This window comes from Dreissena polymorpha, chromosome 13, assembly GCF_020536995.1.
Source record: "Dreissena polymorpha isolate Duluth1 chromosome 13, UMN_Dpol_1.0, whole genome shotgun sequence".
NCBI lineage: Eukaryota > Metazoa > Mollusca > Bivalvia > Myida > Dreissenidae > Dreissena > Dreissena polymorpha.
Genome location: NC_068367.1, coordinates 7,652,798 through 7,679,379, shown reverse-complemented (window position 1 = coordinate 7,679,379; position 26,582 = coordinate 7,652,798). Strand labels below are relative to the sequence as shown.

Here is a 26,582-nt window from a genome sequence, read left to right as displayed (position 1 = left end):
TTTCTTGAATGTGCTGCTGTATAAACTTGTGTTGATCACATATTCATTTGAAAATTGAGGCTTGTTCTGTGAATACTGGGCTAAATGCATCTGCATGAAGTGTCCTGGGCAGGCTAATCTTGGACAACACTTTATGTTCACGTATTAAGCCCAGTTTCCTTAGAATGTGGTTCAATTCTATAATGTAGAATCAGTCGTTAATCAATTTTGAGCCGTTTTCAATGTATGACCAAACAGTGGATCTCTTATAAAATGTTTGTTTTATTGAAATTTAATCTAGGGTTTTAATATTTTATTTGATTTCGTATTTTTCATGAAAGACTCAAATATTTGTCAACTGGATTTAAGGCTCTCTGCTTGTTTGATTTTGTTAAACAGATTAATTTTGAAACCATGTTTTCAGTGTGTAACAGTTTTACCTTAGGATTTAGAAGTGAAGTACTTCATTGTCTGAAGGCATTACAAGTTATTTGGGGTATGATTTTATTGATTGGGGCTGCTCTCTGTACAAAGGGGGTTTAATGCATAAAGTGTCATCCCAGATTAGCCTGTGCAGTATGCACAGGCTTATCAGGGACGACATTTTCTGCCTAAACATACTTCTTCGTCAAGAACGGTCTTTCTTTAAACTAAAAATACAATAAAAGTGCGAAAGTGTCGTCCATGATAAGCCTGTGCGGACTTCACTGGCTAACCTGGGGCTACACTTTACGCTCATGCATTAAACCCCCTTATCACAGAGTGCTGCTCTTGTTATTCTGATCATTTTAACCACAGCAAACAAAGTTTTGGAGAGGGTATGTTGGTGTCACTCTGTCGGTCAGCTTCTTTGTCTGTCAGTCAGCATATAGTTTGTGGAGCGAATAATTTTATAAAGAGATTGAAACTTAAAATGAAGTGTATGTTTTCTCATCCTCAGAGATCCACATGTTCTAAAGTTATTTGTCCTTAAACGTAGCAGGTGTATTAGTCATGTTTTTGAGACAAAAAAAATAAATTAAAAAATGTATATTTTGATTTCAGGGACAAGATAGTCTATTGTTCTTCTGTGGCAAAAAGAAAACACTCCGTTGCTGTGACTGTGACAAAATAAATTCAACAAATTGCAAATTTAATACTTTTTTATAAAGGCTGTTTATAAATGATTTGTTATTAAAAGAATGCATTTCAAGAACATTTGACCGATTGAAAAGAAAATCACTAGTGTTTTGTTATGGAACAAAAGTGTATTGAAAGACACCTGGAGTGTATTGAAAGACACCTAAAATATAATTTTATAATTCATTATTGAACAATCTTAAGTCACCACAAAGATTTTACCTGACTGGCTGCCAAAGCAACCCAATGGCAGCGATGGAGACTGTGGTAGCCGTAGCGATAGGTATTCTAGCAACAGTGTTCTTGGCCTCCCTGGTAGGCCTCATTCTGGTCTGCAGACACAAGTTCTGCAGGAGGACAGATCTGCTGGGACAGCAAATGAGGGACACCAGGTATTATCATCTTTTGAACCTCGTTCTGGGAAAACTGGGCTTAATGAATGTACGTAAAGTGTCGTCCTAGATTAGATGCTGCAGTGTGCACAGGCTAATCAGGGACGACACTTTACTCATTGATTGAATTTTCTGTTTATAGGAATTCTCTTTTTAAATTAAAATACAGTTAAGGCAGGAGGTGTTGTGCATGATTAGCCTGTGCAAACTGCTCAGACTTATCTTGGACAACACTTTGTGCACATTAATTAAGCCCAGTTTTCCCACAGCGAGGCTCAATTTGTCCTTATTAGTGAATTGTTTTAACATGTTTTATGTTCCCTCACGAATTAAAAATGCACTTGTCCTTCTGTCTGTATATAGGTCGGTTCCCCCCTCCCCCAACACTTTCTGTACTCTACTCTTCTGTAACTGTTTGAACTTTCACATTTGATTATCCTGCATGTTCAGGTAATCATATAGGAAAGAATTATGGCTGCTGCTCATCAGTATCTAAGGTTTGGAAATGATAAAATATGTATCTAAGTGGTAAAGGGATAAGTGGAATGCCTAGAGAGGAAAAAGTTTTTCCAGTTTTCAGCCTCGACAGCTTTATTTCTCCATATCGGCTCTACATGTAACAGTGTATTCATGAAAAAACCTTTCCATTTAGATACGTATTTTGAAGCATTTGTAGTCGCTTAGAAAGTTGCATTTAATTAAAGACTTTTCTTTCTAGATTAAAATTTTAAAGGCTTCATTTCGAAACCTTAGATACTGATGAGCAGCAAACAGCATAAAACCTGCACAGACTGCCAGTTACTTGCAAGTTGTTCTGGTTTTATGCTGTTTGCACATAGCCATTTTCACTTTGCTTCTGAGTGGGAAAGGGTTTACACTAAGATGACAATTTTGAAATTTAAGTTAAGAATATTCCTTTAGAAACGTGCACAGTATAACAGAGATCTTCTCATTCTCCCGAGTGTTTCTTTTATTCTCTAGACAGAGATATAAATCATGATTTATGACAAGGTAAAGTATAGTCATGTACAATGCATAACAACCCTGTCCACAATAAGGCTTGTTTTTCATGATTGCATTTTTAAAGGGGGGGGGGGGGTTAAATCCAACTCTATGAATGCTTTAGCTAGGGCAATATGTAAATCCATTAATGGTAATACTTAGAATAAAAATGAATTGGTATTGTTTAACTGACAGCAGACATGAGAACACATCTTGTTGTTAGTTATTGGCATTTTATGAGGCATTTTTCATTATGAAGAAGTTTATATGTGCGCCATGCCATTTTGGAAAATTTAATGTTCTTTAAATTAATCTAAATTGTTTTCTCTGTATCTATGGTGGATGATACTTTAGGTAAAATATAAGAGAAATTATAAATTTGAAGCATTTATATCAGTTGAAATATCATTCATAGAATTGGTCTTGTTTATACTTGGTCCGGTCTAGTTAATTTAAAAAGTAACTAGACAAGACTTAGTGGTCTAAGTGGTAAAGCAAATTTAACATCAAACTCTTTAAACAAAGTTGAACTGTTTAATACTCACCACACATAATGTTTTAGATCGGCCTATTTTGAAATGCTACTGCAGAAATATGCACTATGAAGGGGATTATACACATGTATTAAGGTTTTTAATTTATGCAGATTTCACCACCGAAAGCGTTGCTTTATGTGTTAAAAGCAGATATAAATATCATAAATCAGGCTTTTTATTAAAATAAATTTCAACCAATAAAGTGTTAAAACATCACGACATTATTCAGTTTATTGAATGTACAGCTTTAATAAAATTTAGCCGTGCTCTGTGAAAAAGGGGTTTAAATCATGTGCTTAAAGTGTCGTCCCAGATTAGCTTGTGCAGTCTGCACAGGCTAATCAGGGACAACACTTTGTGCCTAAACTGGATTTTAAACAAAAATATAAAAGCAGAAAGTGTTGTCCCTATTAGCTTCTGAAAACTGCACAGGCTAATTTGGGGTGACACTTTACACACATGCATTAAACCCACTTTTCACAGAGCATGGCCAATTATATTATAACAAAAAAATCTTGTGCATGGTGATATATAGTTTATTGTTCTCGTATTAAATTTTAAGTCATCAATCACTTTGCTTTACTGTTTTGGGTTCAAGAACAGTCAGTCAACCAGTTTAGAATAACCCGGCACAAAACGTTTATTCTTTTGACCACATGAATTTTTTTCGGGATTTAGTGTCAATGTAAGAAGATGTAAAAATAAAGGGTAAAACTTATTTTGTATGATAACAGGTTAGGCCAGATGGCATATGCAGTTTTTTGTCAAAAATAGCCAATTAAAGTTCACCCTTCGGAAAATTATTAAAAATCATTAAACTTACAAAATTAGTATTTCAAAACATTGTCATGGCATTTGTTTTCAATTCAGAAAAAAGTTTATTTGAAAATAATAAAGCCTTCTATATCCATAAGCGCATTTCAAACATAACTCATTCAATCAGTTCCGGATAACTTTTTGCTGCATTTATTCCCCCTGTAAGCATAATACAAAAGCTTTATTGCTAAAACTTTCTTTATTTATTCCTTTACCTTATGTATACCTTAGACACTTATCATTTTGTTTTTATTGGGGAATTATGGAAAATTAAATACAAATTAATCGGAACTGCTGATTATCCGGAACTAATTGACAAACTGTAATTATATGGTCATTTTAGTGGTTCTGTAAATACCAACAAATTACTTGCTGAACTTTGTATAGACGAAGAACAAAAAGTATTTTTGTTACACTTTTAAATAAATAATGAAAAAAGGCTATCAATATCCTTTGTGCAACATAGTTAAGTGTATTTATCATAGCATTTACATCAATATCTGTCAGGTTACTTTTAAACAGGAAATAAAAAATAAAAAACTGTTCTTCTGCATGATATGTGACTTGGGTCAATATTTTTTTTATTCCAATGCATTCTGCAATTCACATTGTTGATCCAAGTCACATTCTTATTGTCCAATAAACATTTTTTTTGTTCTAATGGCATCTAACAAAAGTGATTCCCTCAAGTTTCACTTTTTTTAAAAGCCTGTTGCTTGCTTTTGTAAAAACAAATAAAAGGGACTTCTTCACATTTTGAAAAATTAAAAAAATGTGTAAATCAATAAAAAAAGTTTGTTAACATTGTTCATCTTCTTCAAATTTATTCCAAATATAGCTATTAGCTTTGTCTACCAGTCCAAGAACACAATCTACCACATGCTGACCTGTCTTCCCTTTAATTACTTTTTTATCACAGCGTTTTTCTCCAAACGACCAGTGTCTACATGTAATAGTAGTACCATTACCAGCTACACTTTCAGACCGGATGTACAGCTGATAGATAGTGACCTGAAGTCCATGAGTGAAGGAGACGTTGAGCTTGGTGATGTGGAGATCTCAAACCCTCGCCTTGAACAGCTGATCAGGGATACACACTGGGTGGATGATGTCAGGTATGTCCGTACAGTGTTGTCCCATATAAGCCTCTGCAGTCTGCACAGGCTAATCAGGGACAACACTTCCTGTAGTCTTGATCTTTTGGAAAAAACTGTCTTAAAACGAAAATTTCTATCAAAGCGGGAAGAGTCTCAGATTTGCCTGTGCAGACTGCATGGGTATTAAGCCCTGTGTTCTGTGATGTTGTGCAGACTGCATGGGTATTAAGCCCTGTGTTCTGTGATGTTGTGCAGACTGCATGTGCATTAAGCCCTGTGTTCTGTGATGTTGTGCAGACTGCATGTGCATTAAGCCCTGTGTTCTGAGATGTTGAGCTGTATGATGTTGAGATCTCTGACCCTCGGCTTGAACAGCTGATCAGGTGGATGATGTCAGGTATGTTTTAGCCCTGTGTTCTGTGATGCGGAGCTGTATGATGTTGAGATCTCTGACCCTTGGCTTGAACAGCTGATCAGGTGGATGATGTCAGGTATGTTTTAGCCCTGTGTTCTGTGATGTGGAGCTGTATGATGTTGAGATCTCTGACCCTTGGCTTGAACAGCTGATCAGGTGGATGATGTCAGGCATGTTTTAGCCCTGTGTTCTGTGATGTGGAGCTGTATGATGTTGAGATCTCTGACCCTCGGCTTGAACAGCTGATCAGGTGGATGATGTCAGGTATGTTTTAGCCCTGTGTTCTGTGATGTAGAGCTGTATGATGTTGAGATCTCTGACCCTCGGCTTGAACAGCTGATCAGGTGGATGATGTCAGGTATGTTTTAGCCCTGTTTTAGCCCTGTGTTCTGTGATGTGGAGCTGTATGATGTTGAGATCTCTGACCCTCGGCTTGAACAGCTGATCAGGTGGATGATGTCAGGTATGTTTTAGCCCTGTTTTAGCCCTGTGTTCTGTGATGTGGAGTTGTATGATGTTGAGATCTCTGACCCTCTGCTTGAACAGCTGATCAGGTGGATGATGTCAGGCATGCTTTAGCCCTGTGTTCTGTGATGTGGAGCTGTATGATGTTGAGATCTCTGACCCTCGGCTTGAACAGCTGATCAGGTGGATGATGTCAGGTATGTTTTAGCCCTGTGTTATGTGATGTGGAGCTGTATGATGTTGAGATCTCTGACCCTCGGCTTGAACAGCTGATCAGGTGGATGAGGTCAGGTATGTTTTAGCCCTGTGTTCTGTGATGTGGAGCTGTATGATGTTGAGATCTCTGACCCTCGGCTTGAACAGCTGATCAGGTGGATGATGTCAGGTATGTTTTAGCCCTGTGTTCTGAGATGTTGAGCTGTATGATGTTGAGATCTCTGACCCTCGGCTTGAACAGCTGATCAGGTGGATGATGTCAGGTATGTTTTAGCCCTGTGTTATGAGATGTTGAGCTGTATGATGTTGAGATCTATGACCCTCGGCTTGAACAGCTGATCAGGTGGATGATGTCAGGCATGTTTTAGCCATGTGTTCTGTGATGTGGAGCTGTATGATGTTGAGATCTCTGACCCTCGGCTTGAACAGCTGATCAGGTGGATGATGTCAGGCATGTTTTAGCCCTGTGTTCTGTGATGTGGAGCTGTATGATGTGGAGATCTCTGACCCTCGGCTTGAACAGCTGATCAGGTGGATGATGTCAGGTATGCAGCCGCACTCTGGGAAAACAGGGGTTAATGCATGTGGGTAGTGTTGTCTTACATTAGCCTGTGCAGGCTTATAAGGCACGACACTGTATATTAAGACTTGATTTTTAAGAAGTGGCATAGGAGTGAAATAACCTAACTTTCCACAATTTGAACGAAAACTTGTGAAAAATTAACGTCCATTTACACTTGAAAAGTAACGTCCATTTACACAAGAATTTTAACAAGTACACTGAAAGTCAAGGGTGCTGTCCTCAGGCCGCTATTCTGTGTTTATCCGATGTTTTACAAGTAAATTAGTTGTGCAACAATACTCTATTGTTTGTTACGGTAAATATCTTTTCTTTAAATATTATAAGTCACCTTAATCCTTGATTACGATGCATTAATTGGTCAATAGTTTATGCTCCACCCTTGATTATGATATCCACTGGATTTATGCCATTTGCCATTTAGGGTTTGAAATGAAGGTTTTAAAACTTGAATCTATAAAGAAAGGTTTAAATTTGATTCAATTTTCTAAGGGACTACAACACGTTAAAGAGCGTTTCTTAGCGGTAAAGTGTTAACAAAGCTCATGTGAAGTCCTCCTTTTCAGTGGTCTCATCCCCCACTGTATCGCCATCCTGAAGACATGTCACCTGCTGACCGAGCGGCTGGTTGGCATGACGATGGGGTCTGCCGAGATCTACACGCAGGAGATGCTCACGGACATCATCACGATCGCTAAGAGGATCAATCCCCGCGTGGACGACGTCGTGCAGTGTATGTACCCGCCTCTGGATCCCAGGCTACTAGAGGCGAGGTTAGTTTAATATGTGAGGCTTAACTGGGTAAAACTGGGCTAAACGCATGTGCTTGAAAACCCAATTAGCTTGTGCAATCAGCAGTATCATATCAAATATCCAGTTCAGATGAAAAAGTGTTCCCCCCCCTGGTAAGCCTTTGCTGACTTAACACACATGAAATGAGCCCAGTTTTCACAGAGTGCAGCTTACCCGTATTAATATGATGCATGGCATGGGAAAACCTCGCTAAAATTATGTGTGTAAATTGTCTTGGGGAGAACTTTGTTAAGAATGTGTAGGTAAAGTGTTGTTGGAACACAGAGCTGAAAACGTGTGGATAAAGTGTTAGCCTGGTTTTCTCATTAAGACTCTTAACACACACAAAGTTAGCCTGGTTTTCCCTTTGAGACACTTAATGCACAGAAAGTCAGCCTGGTTTTCTCATTAAGACACTTAACACACACAAAGTTAGCCTGGTTTTCTCATTAAGACACTTAACACACACAAAGTTAGCCAGGTTTTCTCATTGAGACACTTAACACACACAAAGTTAGCCAGGTTTTCTCATTGAGACACTTAACACACACAAAGTTAGCCAGGTTTTCTCATTGAGACACTTAAGGCACACAAAGTTAGCCTGGTTTTCCCTTTGAGACACTTAATGTACAGAAAGTTTGTCTGGTTTTCTCTTTAAGACACTTAATGCACACGAAATTAGCCTGGTTTTCTCTTTGAGCCACTTAACACACACGAAATTAGCCAGGTTTTCTCTTTGAGACACTTGCACACACAAAGTTAGCCTGCTTTTCTCATTGAGACACTTAACACACACAAAGTTAGCCTGGTTTTCTCATTGAGACACTTAACACACACAAAGTTAACCTGGTTTTCTCTTTGAGCCACTTAACACACACAAAGTTAGCCTGGTTTTCTCATTGAGCCATTTAACACACACAAAGTTAGCCTGGTTTTCTCTTTGAGCCACTTAACACACACAAAGTTAGCCTGGTTTTCTCTTTAAGACACTTAATGCAAACAAAGTTAGCCTGGTTTTCTCTTTGAGCCACTTAACACACACAAAGTAAGCCAGGTTTTCTCTTTGAGCCACTAAACACACACAAAGTTAGCAAGGTTTTTTTATTGAGACACTTTACACACACAAAGTTAGCCAGGTTTTCTCATTGAGACACTTAACACACACAAAGTTAGCCTGGTTTTCTCTTTGAGGAACTTAACACACAAAGTAAGCCAGGTTTTCTCTTTGAGCCACTTAACACACACAAAGTTAGCAAGTTTTTTTTATTGAAACACTTTACACACACAAAGTTAGCCAGGTATTCTCATTGAGACACTTAACACACACAAAGTTAGCCAGATTTTCTCATTGAGGCACTTAACACACAAAGCAAGCCAGGTTTTCTCTTTGAGCCACTAAACACACACAAAGTTAGCAAGGTTTTTTTATTGAGACACTTTACACACACAAAGTTAGCCAGGTTTTCTCATTGAGACACTTAACACACACAAAGTTAGCCTGGTTTTCTCATTGAGACACTTAACTCACACAAAGTTAGCCAGGTTTTCTCATTGAGACAGTTAACACACACAAAGTTAGCCAGGTTTTCTCATTGAGACACTTGACATACACAAAGTAAGCCAGGTTCTCTCATTTAGACAGTTAACACACACAAAGTTAGCCAGGTTTTCTCATTGAGACACTTGACACACACAAAGTTGGCCAGGTTTTCTCATTGAGACACTTAACACACACAAAGTTAGCCTGGTTTTCTCATTGAGACACTTAAGGCACACAAAGTTAGCCAGGTTTTCTCATTGAAACACTTAACACACATAGTTGGCCAGGTTTTCTCATTGAGACACTTAACTCACACAATGTTAGCCAGGTTTTCTCATTGAGACAGTTAGCACACACAAAGTTAGCCAGGTTTTCTCATTGAGACACTTGACACACACAAAGTTGGCCAGGTTTTCTCATTGAGACACTTAACACACACAAAGTTAGCCAGGTTTTCTAATTGAGGCACTTAACACACACAAAGTTATCCTGGGTTTCTCTTTGAGACACTTAATGCACACAAAGTTAGCCTGGTTTTCTCATTGAGACACTTAACACACATAGTTGGCCAGGTTTTCTCATTGAGACACTTAACACACATAGTTGGCCAGGTTTTCTCATTGAGACACTTAACCCACACAATGTTAGCCAGGTTTTCTCTTTGAGACACTTAACACACACAAATTTAGCCTGGTTTTATATTTGAGACACTTAACACACACAATGTTAGCCAGGTTCTCTCATTGAGACAGTTAACACACACAAAGTTAGCCATGTTTTCTCATTGAGACACTTGACACACACAAAGTTAGCCAGGTTCTCTCATTGAGACACTTAACACACACAAAGTTAGCCAGGTTCTCTCATTGAGACACTTAACACACACAAAGCTATCCCGGGTTTCTCTTTGAGACACTTAATGCACACAAAGTTAGCCTGGTTTTCTCTTTGAGACACTTATCACACACACAGTTAGCCTGGTTTTCTCTTTGAGACACTTAACATACACAAAATTAGCCAGGTTCTCTCATTGAGACAGTTAACACACACAAAGTTAGCCAGGTTTTCTCATTGAGACACTTGACACACACAAAGTTGGCCACGTTTTCTCATTGAGACACTTAACACACACAAAGTTAGCCTGGTTTTATATTTGAGACACTTAACACACACAAAGTTAGCCAGGTTTTCTAATTGAGGCACTTAACACACACAAAGTTATCCTGGGTTTCTCTTTGAGACACTTAATGCACACAAAGTTAGCCTGGTTTTCTCATTGAGACACTTAACACACATAGTTGGCCAGGTTTTCTCATTGAGACGCTTAACTCACACAATGTTAGCCAGGTTTTCTCATTGAGACACTTAACACACATAGTTGGCCAGGTTTTCTCATTGAGACACTTAACTCACACAATGTTAGCCAGGTTTTCTCATTGAGACAGTTAACACACACAAAGTTAGCCAGGTTTTCTCATTGAGACACTTGACACACACAAAGTTGGCCAGGTTTTCTCATTGAGACACTTAACACACACAAAGTTAGCCTGGTTTTATATTTGAGACACTTAACACACACAAAGTTAGCCTGGTTTTCTCATTGAGACACTTAACACACATAGTTGGCCAGGTTTTCTCATTGAGACACTTAACTCACACAATGTTAGCCAGGTTTTCTCTTTGAGACACTTAACACACACAATGTTAGCCAGGTTCTCTCATTGAGACACTTAACACACATAGTTGGCCAGGTTTTCTCATTGAGACACTTAACTCACACAATGTTAGCCAGGTTTTCTCATTGAGACAGTTAACACACACAAAGTTAGCCATGTTTTCTCATTGAGACACTTGACACACACAAAGTTAGCCAGGTTCTCTCATTGAGACACTTAACACACACAAAGTTAGCCAGGTTCTCTCATTGAGACACTTAACACACACAAAGCTATCCCGGGTTTCTCTTTGAGACACTTAATGCACACAAAGTTAGCCTGGTTTTCTCTTTGAGACACTTATCACACACACAGTTAGCCTGGTTTTCTCTTTGAGACACTTAACATACACAAAATTAGCCAGGTTCTCTCATTGAGACAGTTAACACACACAAAGTTAGCCAGGTTTTCTCATTGAGACACTTGACACACACAAAGTTGGCCAGGTTTTCTCATTGAGACACTTAACACACACAAAGTTAGCCTGGTTTTATATTTGAGACACTTAACACACACAAAGTTAGCCAGGTTTTCTAATTGAGGCACTTAACACACACAAAGTTATCCTGGGTTTCTCTTTGAGACACTTAATGCACACAAAGTTAGCCTGGTTTTCTCATTGAGACACTTAACACACATAGTTGGCCAGGTTTTCTCATTGAGACACTTAACACACATAGTTGGCCAGGTTTTCTCATTGAGACACTTAACTCACACAATGTTAGCCAGGTTTTCTCATTGAGACAGTTAACACACACAAAGTTAGCCAGGGTTTCTCATTGAGACACTTGACACACACAAAGTTGGCCAGGTTTTCTCATTGAGACACTTAACACACACAAAGTTAGCCTGGTTTTATATTTGAGACACTTAACACACACAAAGTTAGCCTGGTTTTCTCATTGAGACACTTAACACACATAGTTGGCCAGGTTTTCTCATTGAGACACTTAACTCACACAATGTTAGCCAGGTTTTCTCTTTGAGACACTTAACACACACAATGTTAGCCAGGTTCTCTCATTGAGACACTTAACACACATAGTTGGCCAGGTTTTCTCATTGAGACACTTAACTCACACAATGTTAGCCAGGTTTTCTCATTGAGACAGTTAACACACACAAAGTTAGCCATGTTTTCTCATTGAGACACTTGACACACTCAAAGTTAGCCAGGTTCTCTCATTGAGACACTTAACACACACAAAGTTAGCCAGGTTCTCTCATTGAGACACTTAACACACACAAAGCTATCCCGGGTTTCTCTTTGAGACACTTAATGCACACAAAGTTAGCCTGGTTTTCTCTTTGAGACACTTATCACACACACAGTTAGCCTGGTTTTCTCTTTGAGACACTTAACATACACAAAATTAGCCAGGTTCTCTCATTGAGACAGTTAACACACACAAAGTTAGCCAGGTTTTCTCATTGAGACACTTGACACACACAAAGTTAGCCAGGTTTTCTCATTGAGACACTTAACACACACAAAGTAAGCTTGGTTTTATATTTGAGACACTTAACACACATAAAGTTATCCTGGGTTTCTCTTTGAGACACTTAATGCACACAAAATTAGCCTGGTTTTCTCTTTAAGACACTTAACACACAAAGAGTTCCAGGTTTTCTCATTGAGACACTTAAGGCACACAAAGTTTGCCAGGTTCTCTCATTGAGACACTTAACACACACATAGTTAGCCAGGTTTTCTCTTTTAGACACTTAACCAGGTTTTCTCTTTGAGACGCTTAACACACAAAGTTAGCCAGGTTTTCTCATTGAAACACTTAAACAAAGTTAGCCTGTTTTTCTCATTGAGACACTAAACTCACACAAAGTTAGCCAGGTTTTCTCATTGAGACACTTAACACACACAAAGTTAGTCTGGTTCTCTCATTGAGACACTTAACACACATACAAAGTTAGCCAGGTTTTCTCTTTGAGCCACTTAACACACACAAAGTTAGCCAGGTTTTCTCATTGAGACACTTAAGGCACACAAAGTTTGCCAGGATCTCTCATTGAGACACTTAACACACATAGTTAGCCAGGTTTTCTCTTTGAGACACTTAACCAGGTTTCTCTTTGAGACGCTTAACACACACAAAGTTAGCCAGGTTTTCTCATTGAGACACTTACACAAAGTTAGCCTGGTTTTCTCATTCAGACACTTAACACACACAAATTTAGCCAGATTTTCTCTTTGAGACGCTTAACTCACACAAAGTTAGCCAGGTTTTCTCATTGAGACACTTGACACACACAAAGTTGGCCAGGTTTTCTCATTGAGACACTTAACACACATAAAGTTAGCCTGGTTTTATATTTGAGACACTTAACAAGCACAAAGTTAGCCAGGTTTTCTCATTGAGGCACTTAACACACAAAGTAAGCCAGGTTTTCTCTATGAGCCACTTAACACACACAAAGTTAGCAAGTTTTTTTTTATTGAGACACTTAAAACACACAAAGTTAGCCAGGTTTTTTCATTGAGACACTAAAGGCACACAAAGTTTGCCAGGTTCTCTCATTAAGACACTTAACACACACATAGTTAGCCAGGTTTTCTCTTTTAGACACTTAACCAGGTTTTATCTTTGAGACGCTTAACACACACAAAGTTAGCCAGGTTTTCTCATTGAGACACTTACACAAAGTTAGCCTGGTTTTCTCATTTAGACACTAAACTCACACAAAGTTAGCCAGGTTTTCTCATTGAGACACTTAACACACACAAAGTTAGCCAGATTTTCTCATTTAGGCACTTAACACACACACAGTTAGCCAGGTTTTCTCAATGAGACACTTAACACACACAAAGTTTGCCAGGTAAGTTAACCTGGTTTTTTCCTTTGAGACACTTAATGCACAGAAAGTAAGCCTGGTTTTCTCATTAAGACACTTAACACACACAAAGTTAGCCTGGTTTTCTCATTGAGACACTTAACACACACACAGTTAACCTGGTTTTCTCTTTGAGCCACTGAACACACACAAAGTTAGCCTGGTTTTCTCATTGAGCCATTTAACACACACAAAGTTAGCCTGATTTTTTCTTTGAGCCACTTAACACACACAAAGTTAGCCTGGTATTCTCATTGAGACACTTGACACACACAAAGTTAGCCAGGTTTTCTCATTGAGACAGGTAACACACACAAAGTTAGCAAGGTTTTCTCATTTAGTCACTTGACACACACAAAGTTGGCCAGGTTTTCTCATTGAGACACTTAACACACACAAAGTTAGCCTGGTTTTATATTTGAGACACTTAACACACACAAAGTTAGCCAGGTTTTCTCATTGAGACACTTAACACACACATAGTTAGCCAGGTTTTTTCTTTTAGACACTTAACCAGGTTTTCTCTTTGAGACGCTTAACACACACAAAGTTAGCTAGGTTTTCTCATTGAGACACTTGCACAAAGTTAGCCTGGTTTTCTCATTTAGACACTAAACTCACACAAAGTTAGCCAGGTTTTCTCATTGAGACACTTTACACACACACAGTTAGCTAGATTTTCTCATTTAGGCACTTAACACACACACAGTTAGCCAGGTTTTCTCATTGAGACACTTAACACACACAAAGTTTGCCAGGTAAGTTAGCCTGGTTTTTTTCCTTTGAGACACTTAATGCACAGAAAGTAAGCCTGGTTTTCTCATTAAGACACTTAACACACAAAAAGTTAGCCTGGTTTTCTCATTGAGACACTTAACACACACAAAGTTAACCTGGTTTTCTCTTTGAGCCGCTTAACACACACAAAGTTAGCCTGGTTTTCTCATTGAGCCATTTAACACACACAAAGTTAGCCTGATTTTCTCTTTGAGCCACTTAACACACACAAATTTAACCTGGTTTTCTCATTGAGACACTTAACACACACACACAGTAAGCCAGATTTTCTCTTTGAGGCACTTAACACACATAATAAGCCATGTTTTCTCTTTGAGCCACTTTACACACACAAAGTTAGCAAGGTTTTTTTATTGAGACACTTTACACACACAAAGTTAGCCAGGTTTTCTCATTGAGACACTTAACACACACAAAGTTAGCCAGATTTTCTCATTTAGGCACTTAACACACAAAGTAAGCCAGGTTTTCTATATGAGCCACTTAACACACACAAAGTTAGCAAGGTTTTTTTATAGAGACACTTAACACACACAAAGTTAGCCTGGTTTTCTCATTGAGACACTTAAGGCACACAAAGTTTGCCAGGTTCTCTCATTGAGACACTTAACACACACATAGTTAGCCAGGTTTTCTCTTTTAGACACTTAACCAGGTTTTCTCTTTGAGACGCTTAACACACACAAAGTTAGCCAGGTTTCCTCATTGAGACACTTACACAAAGTTAGCCTGGTTTTCTCATTGAGACACTAAACTCACACAAAGTAAGCCAGGTTTTCTCATTGAGACACTTAACACACACAAAGTTAGCCTGGCTTTCTCATTGAGACAGTTAACACACACAAAGTTAGCCAGGTTTTCTCATTGAGACACTAAACACACACAAAGTTAGCCTGGTTTTATATTTGAGACACTTAACACACACAAAGTTAGCCAGGTTTTCTCATTGAGACACTTAACACACACAAAGTTAGCCAGATTTTCTCATTGAGACACTTAACACTCACAAAGTAAGCCAGGTTTTCTCATTGAGACACTTGACACACACAAAGTTAGCCAGGTTTTCTCATTGAGACACTTAACACACACAAAGTTAGCCAGGTTTTCTTATTGAGACACTTAACACACACACAGTAAGCCAGGTTTTCTCATTGAGACACTTAAGGCACACAAAGTTAGCCAGGTTTTCTCATTGAGACACTTAACACACACAAAGTTAGCCTGGTTTTATATTTGAGACACTTAACACACACAAAGTTAGCCTGCTTTTCTCATTGAGACACTTAACACACACAAAGTTAGCCATGTTTTCTCATTGAGACACTTAAGGCACACAAAGTTTGCCAGGATCTCTCATTGAGACACTTAACACACATAGTTAGCCAGGTTTTCTCTTTGAGACACTTAACCAGGTTTCTCTTTGAGACGCTTAACACACACAAAGTTAGCGAGGTTTTCTCATTGAGACACTTACACAAAGTTAGCCTGGTTTTCTCATTGAGACACTTAACACACACAAAGTTAGCCAGACTTTCTCTTTGAGACGCTTAACTCACACAAAGTTAGCCAGGTTTTCTCATTGAGACACTTGACACAAACAAAGTTGGCCAGGTTTTCTCATTGAGACACTTAACACACATAAAGTTAGCCTGGTTTTATATTTGAGACACTTAACACACACAAAGTTAGCCAGGTTTTCTCATTGAGACACTTAACACACACAAAGTTAGACAGGTTTTCTATATGAGCCACTTAACACACACATAGTTAGCCTGGTTTTCTCATTGAGACACTTAACACACACAAAGTTAGCCTGGTTTTCTCATTGAGACACTTAACACACACAAAGTTAGCCTGGTTTTCTCATTGAGACACTTAAGGCACACAATGTTGGCCAGGTTTTCTCATTGAGACACTTAACACACACAAAGTTAGCCTGGTTTTATATTTGAGACACTTAACACACACAAAGTTAGCCAGGTTTTCTCATTGAGGCACTTAACACACAAAGTAAGCCAGGTTTTCTATATGAGCCACTTAACACACACAAAGTTAGCAAGGTTTTTTTATTGAGACACTTAACACACACAAAGTTAGCCAGGTTTTCTCATTGAGACACTTAAGGCACACAAAGTTTGCCAGGTTCTCTCATTGAGACACTTAACACACACATAGTTAGCCAGGTTTTCTCTTTTAGACACTTAACCAGGTTTTCTCTTTGAGACGCTTAACACACACAAAGTTAGCCAGGTTTTCTCATTGAGACACTTTACACACACAAAGTAAGCCAGGTTTTCTCATTGAGACACTTAACACACACAACGTTAGCCAGGTTTTCTCATTGAGACACTTAACACACACACAGTAAGCCAGGTTTTCTCTTTGAGGCACTTAACACACATAGTAAGCCAGGTTTTCTCTTTGAGCCACTTAACACACACAAAGTTAGCAAGGTTTTTTTATTGAGACACTTTACACACACAAAGTTAGCCAGGTTTTCTCATTGAGACAGTTAACACACACACTGTAAGCCAGGTTTTCTCTTTGAGGCACGTAAGACACATAGTAAGCCAGGTTTTCTCTTTGAGCCACTTAACACACACAAAGTTAGCAAGGTTTTTTTATTGAGACACTTTACACACACAAAGTTGGCCAGGTTTTCTAATTGAGACACTTAATACACACAAAGTTAGCCAGATTTTCTCATTGAGGCACTTAACACACAAAGTAAGCCAGGTTTTCTCTATGAGCCACTTAACACACACAAAGTTAGCAAGGTTTTTTTATTGAGACTCTTTACACACACAAAGTTAGCAAGGTTTTCTCATTGAGACACTTAACAAACACAAAGTTAGCCTGGTTTTCTCATTGAGACATTTAACACACACAAAGTTAGCCATGTTTTCTCATTGAGACACTTAACTCACACAATGTTAGCCAGGTTTTCTCATTGAGACAGTTAACACACACAAAGTTAGCCAGGTTTTCTCATTGAGACACTTGACACACACAAAGTTAGCCAGGTTCTCTCATTGAGACAGTTAACACACACAAAGTTAGCCAGGTTTTCTCATTGAGACACTTGACATACAAAGTTGGCCAGGTTTTCTCATTTAGACACTTAACACACACAAAGTTAGCCTGGTTTTATATTTGAGACACTTATCACACACAAAGTTAGCCAGGTTTTCTAATTGAGGCACTTAACACACACAAAGTTAGCCTGGGTTTCTCTTTGAGACACTTAATGCACACAAAGTTAGCCTGGTTTTCTCTTTGAGACACTTAACACACACAAAGTTAGCCAGGTTTTCTCATTGAGACACTTAAGGCACACAAAGTTAGCCAGGTTTTCTCATTGAGACACTTAAGGCACACAAAGTTAGCCAGGTTTTCTCATTGAAACACTTAACACACATAGTTGGCCTGGTTTTCTCTTTGAGACACTTAACATACACAAGGTTAGCCAGGTTCTCTCATTGAGACAGTTAACACACACAAAGTTAGCCAGGTTTTCTCATTGAGACACTTGACACACACAAAGTTGGTCAGGTTTTCTCATTGAGACACTTAACACACACAGTTAGCCAGGTTTTCTCTTTGAGACACTTAACCCACACAAAGTTAGCGAGGTTTTCTCATTGAGACACTTACACAAAGTTAGCCTGGTTTTCTCATTGAGACACTTAACACACACAAAGTTAGCCAGATTTTCTCTTTGAGACGCTTAACTCACACAAAGTTAGCCAGGTTTTCTCATTGAGACACTTGACACAAACAAAGTTGGCCAGGTTTTCTCATTGAGACACTTAACACACATAAAGTTAGCCTGGTTTTATATTTGAGACACTTAACACACACAAAGTTAGCCAGGTTTTCTCATTGAGGCACTTAACACACAAAGTAAGCCAGGTTTTCTATATGAGCCACTTAACACACACAAAGTTAGCAAGGTTTTTTTATAGAGACACTTAACACACACAAAGTTAGCCAGGTTTTCTCATTGAGACACTTAAGGCACACAAAGTTTGCCAGGTTCTCTCATTGAGACACTTAACACACACATAGTTAGCCAGGTTTTCTCTTTTAGACACTTAACCAGGTTTTCTCTTTGAGACGCTTAACACACACAAAGTTAGCCAGGTTTTCTCATTGAGACACTTACACAAAGTTAGCCAGGTTTTCTCATTGAGACACTTTACACACACACAGTTAGCCAGGTTTTCTCATTGAGACACTTAACACACACAAAGTTAGCCAGATTTTCTCATTTAGGCACTTAACACACACACAGTTAGCCAGGTTTTCTCATTGAGACACTTAACACACACAAAGTTTGCCAGGTAAGTTAGCCTGGTTTTTTCCTTTGAGACACTTAATGCACAGAAAGTTAGCCTGGTTTTCTCATTAAGACACTTAACACACACAAAGTTAGCCAGGTTTTCTCATTGAGACACTTAACACACACAAAGTTAACCTGGTTTTCTCTTTGAGCCACTTAAAACACACAAAGTTAGCCTGGTTTTCTCATTGAGCCATTTAACACACACAAAGTTAGCCTGATTTTCTCTTTGAGCCACTTAACACACACAAATTTAACCTGGTTTTCTCTTTAAGACACTTAATGCACACAAAGTTAGCCTGATTTTCTCTTTGAGCCACTTAACACACACAAAGTTAGCCTGGTTTTCTTATTGAGACACTTAACACACACAAAGTAAGCCAGGTTTTCTCATTGAGACACTTAACACACACAAAGTTAGCCTGCCTTTCTCATTGAGACACTTAACACACACAAAGTAAGCCAGGTTTTCTCATTGAGACACTTAACACACACAACGTTAGCCAGGTTTTCTCATTGAAACACTTAACACACACACAGTAAGCCAGGTTTTCTCTTTGAGCCACTTAATACACACAAAGTTAGCAAGGTTTTTTATTGAGACACTTTACACACACAAAGTTAGCCAGGTTTTCTCATTGAGACAGTTAACACACACACTGTAAACCAGGTTTTCTCTTTGAGGCACGTAAGACACATAGTAAGCCAGGTTTTCTCTTTGAGCCACTTAACACACACAAAGTTAGCAAGGTTTTTTTATTGAGACACTTTACACACACAAAGTTGGCCAGGTTTTCTCATTGAGACACTTAATACACACAAAGTTAGCCAGATTTTCTCATTGAGGCACTTAACACACAAAGTAAGCCAGGTTTTCTCTATGAGCCACTTAACACACACAAAGTTAGCAAGTTTTTTTTATTGAGACACTTTACCTACACAAAGTTAGCAAGGTTTTCTCATTGAGACACTTAACACACACAAAGTTAGCCTGGTTTTCTCATTGAGACATTTAACACACACAAAGTTAGCCATGTTTTCTCATTGAGACACTTAACTCACACAATGTTAGCCAGGTTTTCTCATTGAGACAGTTAACACACACAAAGTTAGCCAGGTTCTCTCATTGAGACACTTGACACACACAAAGTTAGCCAGGTTTTCTCATTGAGACACTTGACACACACAAAGTTAGCCAGGTTCTCTCATTGAGACAGTTAACACACACAAAGTTAGCCAGGTTTTCTCATTGAGACACTTGACACACACAAAGTTATCCTGGGTTTCTCTTTGAGACACTTAATGCACACAAAGTTAGCCTGGTTTTCTCTTTGAGACACTTAACACACACAAAGTTAGCCAGGTTTTCTAATTGAGACACTTAACACGCACAAAGTTATCCTGGGTTTCTCTTTGAGACACTTAATGCACACAAAGTTAGCCTGGTTTTCTCTTTGAGACACTTAATGCAAACAAAGTTAGCCTGGTTTTCTCTTTGAGACACTTAACACACACAAAGTTAGCCTGGTTTTCTCTTTGAGACACTTAACATACACAAAGTTAGCCAGGTTCTCTCATTGAGACAGTTAACACACACAAAGTTAGCCAGGTTTTCTCATTGAGACACTTGACACACACAAAGTTGGTCAGGTTTTCTCATTGAGACACTTAACACACACAAAGTTAGCCTGGTTTTATATTTGAGACACTTAACAAACACAAAGTTAGCCAGGTTCTCTCATTGAGACACTTAACACACACAAAGTTAGCCAGATTTTCTCATTGAGCCAATTAACACACACAAAGTTAGCCAGGTTTTCTCATTGAGACACTTGACACACACAAAGTTAGCCAGGTTCTCTCATTGAGACACTTAACACACACAAAGTTAGCCAGATTTTCTCATTGAGCCACTTAACACACACAAAGTTAGCCAGATTTTCTCATTTGGCAACTTAACACACACAAAGTTAGCAAGGTTTTCTCATTGAGACACTTAACTCACACAAAGTTAGCCAGGTTCTCTCATTGAGACAGTTAACACACACAAAGTTAGCCTGGTTTTCTCATTGAGACACTTAACACACACAAAGTTAGCCAGGTTTTCTTATTGAGACACTTAACACACACAAAGTTAGCCTGGTTGTATATTTGAGACACTTAACACACACAAAGTTAGCCAGGTTCTCTCATTGAGACACTTAACACACACAAAGTTAGCCAGGTTTTCTAATTGAGACACTTAACACACACAAAGTTAGCCAGGTTTTCTCATTGAGACACTTGACACACACAAAGTTATCCTGGGTTTCTCTTTGAGACACTTAATGCACACAAAATTAGCCTGGTTTTCTCTTTGAGACACTTAACACACACAAAGTTAGCCTGGTTTTCTCTTTGAGACACTTAACATACACAAAGTTAGCCAGATTCTCTCATTGAGACAGTTAACACACACAAAGTTAGCCAGGTTTTCTCATTGAGACACTTGACACACACAAAGTTGGCCACGTTTTCTCATTGAGACACTTAACACACACAAAGTTAGCCTGGTTTTATATTTGAGACACTTAACACACACAAAGTTAGCCAGGTTTTCTAATTGAGGCACTTAACACACACAAAGTTATCCTGGGTTTCTCTTTGAGACACTTAATGCACACAAAGTTAGCCTGGTTTTCTCTTTGAGACACTTAACACACACAAAGTTAGCCAGGTTTTATCATTAAGACACTTAAGGCACACAAAGTTTGCCAGGTTCTCTCATTGAGACACTTAGCACACACATAGTTAGCCAGGTTTTCTCTTTTAGACACTTAATCAGGTTTTCTCTTTGAGACGCTTAACACACACAAAGTTAGCCAGGTTTTCTCATTGAGACACTTACACAAAGTTAGCCTGGTTTTCTCATTGAGACACTAAACTCACACAAAGTTAGCCAGGTTTTCTCATTGAGACACTTAACACACACAAAGTTAGCCAGGTTCTCTCATTGAGACAGTTAACACACACAAAGTTAGCCAGGTTTTCTCATTGAGCCACTTAACACACACAAAGTTAGCCTGGTTTTCTTATTTAGACACTTATCACACACAAAGTAAGCCAGGTTTTCTCATTGAGACACTTAACACACACAAAGTTAGCCTGGTTTTCTCATTGAGACACTTAACACACACAAAGTTAGCCTGGTTTTCTCATTGAGACACTTAACACACACAAATTTAGCCTGGTTTTATATTTGAGACACTTAACACACATAAAGTTAGCCTGGTTTTCTCTTTGAGCCACTTAACACACATAAAGTTAGCCAGATTTTCTCATTGAGACACTTAACACACATAAAGTTAGCCTGGTTTTCTCTTTGAGCCACTTAACACACACAAAGTTAGCCTGGCTTTCTCATTGAGACACTTAACACACACAAAGTTAGCCTGGTTTTCTCATTGAGACACTTAACACACACAAATTTAGCCTGGTTTTCTCTTTGAGCCACTTAACACACACAAAGTAAGCCAGGTTCTCTCATTGAGACACTTAACACACACAAAGTTAGCCAGATTTTCTCATTGAGACACTTAACACACACAAAGTTAGCCAGGTTTTCTCATTGAGACACTTGACACACACAAAGTTAGCCAGGTTTTCTCATTGAGACACTTAACACACACAAAGTTAGCCTGGTTTTATATTTGAGACACTTAACACACACAAAGTTAGCCTGGTTTTCTCATTGAGACACTTAAGGCACACAAAGTTAGCCAGGTTTTCTCATTGAGACACTTAACACACACAAAGTTAGCCTGGTTTTATATTTGAGACACTTAACACACACAAAGTTAGCCAGCTTTTCTAATTGAGACACTTAACATACACAAAGTTATCCTGGGTTTCTCTTTGAGACACTTAATGCACACAAAGTTAGCCTGGTTTTCTCTTTGAGACACTTAACACACACAAAGTTAGCCAGGTTTTCTCTTTGAGGCACTTAACACACACAAAGTTATCCTGGGTTTCTCTTTGAGACACTTAATGCACACAAAGTTAGCCAGATTTTCTCATTAAGGCACTTAACACACACAAAGTTAGCCAGATTTTCTCATTGAGACACTTAATCCACACAAAGTTAGCCAGGTTTTCTCTTCGAGCCACTTAACACAAACAAAGTTAGCTAGGTTTTTTTATTAAGACACTTTACACACACAAAGTTAGCCAGGTTTTCTCATTGAGACACTTAACACACACAAAGTTAGCCAGGTTCTCTCATTGAGACACTTAACACACACAAAGTTAGCCAGGTTTTTTCATTTAGACACTTGACACACACAAAGTTAGCCTGGTTTGTCTATTTGAGACACTTAACACATACAAAATTAGCCAGGTTTTCTAATTGAGACACTTAACACACACAATGTTATCCTGGGTTTCTCTTTGAGACACTTAATGCACACACAGTTAGCCTGGTTTTCTCTTTGAGACACTTAACACACACAAAGTTAGCCAGGTTTTCTCATTGAGACATGTAACACACGCAAAGTTTGCAAAAGGTTTTCTCATTGAGACACTTAACACACACATAGTTAGCCAGGTTTTCTCTTTGAGACACTTAACCAGGTTCTCTCATTGAGACAGTTAACACACACAAAGTTAGCCTGGTTTTCTCATAGAGACACTTACAAACACAAAGTTAGCCTGGTTTTCTCATTGAGACACTTAACTCACAAAGTTAGCCTGGTTTTCTCATTGAGACACTTAACACACACATAGTTGGCCAGGTTTTCTCATTGAGACACTTAACACACACAAAGTTAGCCAGATTTTCTCATTCAGGCACTTAACACACACAAAGTTAGCCTGGTTTTCTTATTGAGACACTTAACACACACAAAGTTAGCCAGGTTTTCTTATTGAGACACTTAACACACACAAAGTTTGCCAGGTTTTCTCTTTGAGCCACTGAACACACACAAAGTTAGCCAGGTTTTCTCATTGAGACACTTAATCCACACAAAGTTAGCCAGGTTTTCTCTTTGAGCCACTGAACACACACAAAGTTAGCCAGGTTTTCTTTTTGAGACACTTAACACACACAAAGTAAGCCAGGTTTTGTCATTGAGACACTTAACGCACCCAAAGTTAGCCAGATTTTCTCATTGAGGCACTTCACACACAAAGTTAGCCAGGTTTTCAAATTGAGACACTTAACTTACACAAAGTTAGCCAGGTTTTTTTATTGAGACACTTATCACACACAAAGTTAGCCAGGTTTTCACATAGAGACACTTAACACACAAAGTTAGCCAGGTTTTGACATAGAGACACTTAACACACACAAAGTTAGCCAGGTTTTGTCATTGAGACACTTAACACACACAAAGTTAGCCTGGTTTTCCCTTTGAGACACTTAATGCACAGAAAGTCAGCCTTCTCATTGAAACACTTAACACACACAAAGTTAGCCAGGTTTTCTCATTGAGACACTTACACACACACAAAGTTAACCTGGTTTTCTCATTGAGACTATCAACACACACAAAGTTAGCCTGGTTTTTCTATTGAGACACTTAACACACATAGTTAGCCAGGTTTTCTCATTGAGACACTTAAAACACACAAAGTTAGTCTGGTTTGATTAACACTCAGGGTAATTTTTAACAAATGTAGCATCTAAAGGAAGAATATTATTTTTTCATGTTGATGAGGCAATTAAAATTCACGCTAATTGTCAGATTTGTTTAAGTTAGACACGCAAAATTTGTTCTGTACAACAATTTGTATTCTTTATAGCTTTTATTTTATATGTATAGCCGGAGGGTGAAATTGCTTTGTCGACTTTTCTTGCATGCATGTAGGCTGGCAAGTCATATTATTTTGTATGTTGTATTATTGTAGGCAGAGAGAATTGTCAGGGTGTGAAAATAATATCATAGTAACTTGTGGACCAATAGATGTTTGCTATGATTGAACTTGTTTTTGGACAAGAAAAGAATGTTTATACTCAAACACATCTGCTTTGTTACTATGTTGTTAATTGTGTTTACTCCAATCAGATGCACGGCGTTAGTTCTGTCTGTCAGCCATCTGGTCCTGGTAACCAAGAACGCATGTAAGTCTACACAGAACATGGACTGGATTGATCAGGCCCTGGCAGATGTGGAGGACCACTTAAAGGGATCTTTTCACGCTTTGGTAAATTGACAAAATTGAAAAAAGTTGTTTCAGATTCGCAAATTTTCGTTTTAGTTATGATATTTGTGAGGAAACAGTAATACTGAACATTTACCATGGTCTAATATAGCCATTATATGCATCTTTTGACGATTTTAAAACCTAAAAATTATAAAGCGTTGCAACGCGAAACGATTGAATAATTTGGAGAGTTCTGTTTTTGTCGTTAAATTTTTTGAAACTACGAAGATTGCTTATATAAGGTATAAAATACTTAACATATATGTACTCGGCGGAATAGCTCAGTAGGCTAAAGCGTTTTTACTTCAGGACTCTGGCAGGACTCCTGGGGTCACTGGTTCGAAACCTGGTCCGGGCAATGTTCTTTTCCTTTTTTAAATTTTATTCTTGATTTTTTACTGGAGCTTTTACGATCCAATGTTTACATTTATCGATATAAAGCATTTAATGAATAAGTTAAAAAATGCCAAAATCTGTGAAAAGGCCCCTTTAAGAGTGAGTACATTCATTTTCGAGCGGCATGCTATGATACTCAGTTTTAGTACTCTGGTAGGCATTTTTGTTACAGGTTTTTAGTTCCAAGTTTTAATTTGCAAATTCAGATGAACCGGTTTAACCGCTAATGTTGATTACTGGTATTGTGCTTAAAGTTTAGCCTGTGCAGACGTGCATTTAGCCCAGTTTTCCCAGAACGCGGCTTATTTTGCTTTCATATATGAAGTGTATGTATACTTGCAGGTACTCCAGGAAGCCAGTTTCAGTCTTGCCCCTGACTGTAGATCTCCCTCCAGCTCTGTGGCATCAGGTGACAGCCAGCAGCCAATCATGAATGGCCATGTGCAACATATCAGCTAATCAGCTGAGCTGTAACAAAACTGGTTGGGGAGTTAGTCTGTCAATTGACATGGATCAGCCAATGGGTGTCTATCTACATATATTTGGTTCTACAGCTGAATGTGGCATGTGATCTGAATCCACCAATCAGCTGAGCTTTTACACATTGTTGGTGCAGGACCCATGGCATGTGAGATGAATTGGCCAATTGTGTGAGTTCTTGCAAAAAATTGGTTTGACAACTATGTTATGGGATGTGAATAATCCAATCAAATGAGCTTTTACACAGTGATAGCCCTATTGACTTGTAATGACCTGTCATGTGATGCAAATATGCTTCTCAACTGAACATATGGCATTGGCATATAATGTGACGATTTCTAGACAAGTGCCTGGGTATTGAAGGTGTTGTATCAGTCCTGAGTTGTGTTTATCCTGTGCAAGCGTAGCAAACCTGAGTAAGCGATCTACTTGTGTGACTGTTATTACTGATTTTGGAATGAAGCTGAATAAGTTCATAAATTGTGATGAAAACTTAAGAAGCTTGGAAGCTTGTGCTTCCTATATACAATGGTTAGAGTTTAAATGCCAGTTTAAACAACTGGTTTGTATTATGGGGACACAGGTGGCTTTAAAAATAACTTGACAGAAGATACAAGCGTACTAACAGAAAGTGGTGCACATAAGAATCAGTATAAGAATCAGATCAAAGGTCTAAATTGAAGGTCAAAGATCAAAAATATTAACCCATTTATGCCTAGTGGACTCTCCCATCTTTCTAAATTGGATCAATTTATTTCCAAAAGTTGGGTCGTCTAGTATATTTTTTTCTATATTTAGAATATTTCTTACAGAAATTCCTTTAAGCAAAGACTGCAGACCCAGATGAGACGCCGCATCATGCAGCGTCT

General features: G+C 38.4%; 1 protein-coding gene across 1 annotated transcript; it reads left to right on the top strand.

Annotated features, from left to right (window-relative positions):
* Positions 1 to 1,029: 1,029 nt before the first annotated feature.
* LOC127855899 (transmembrane protein 98-like) lies at positions 1,030 to 25,692 on the top strand. Its single transcript, XM_052391790.1, has 5 exons — positions 1,030 to 1,490; positions 4,828 to 4,959; positions 7,184 to 7,390; positions 24,699 to 24,831; positions 25,576 to 25,692. Exons 1-5 carry the CDS (start codon positions 1,345 to 1,347, stop codon positions 25,690 to 25,692), a joined length of 735 nt encoding a protein of 244 aa, XP_052247750.1. The 5' UTR covers positions 1,030 to 1,344.
* The last annotated feature ends 890 nt before the right edge of the window (positions 25,693 to 26,582 follow it).

Coding starts and splice junctions, on each gene's coding strand:
- LOC127855899 (XM_052391790.1), top strand. CDS start 1,345: ATGGCAGCGATGGAGACTGTGGTAGCCGTAGCGATAGGTATTCTAGCA. Junction 4,960..7,183: donor CACTGGGTGGATGATGTCAG/GTATGTCCGTAC, acceptor CCTCCTTTTCAG/TGGTCTCATCCCCCACTGTA. Junction 24,832..25,575: donor ACTTAAAGGGATCTTTTCAC/GCTTTGGTAAAT, acceptor GTATACTTGCAG/GTACTCCAGGAAGCCAGTTT.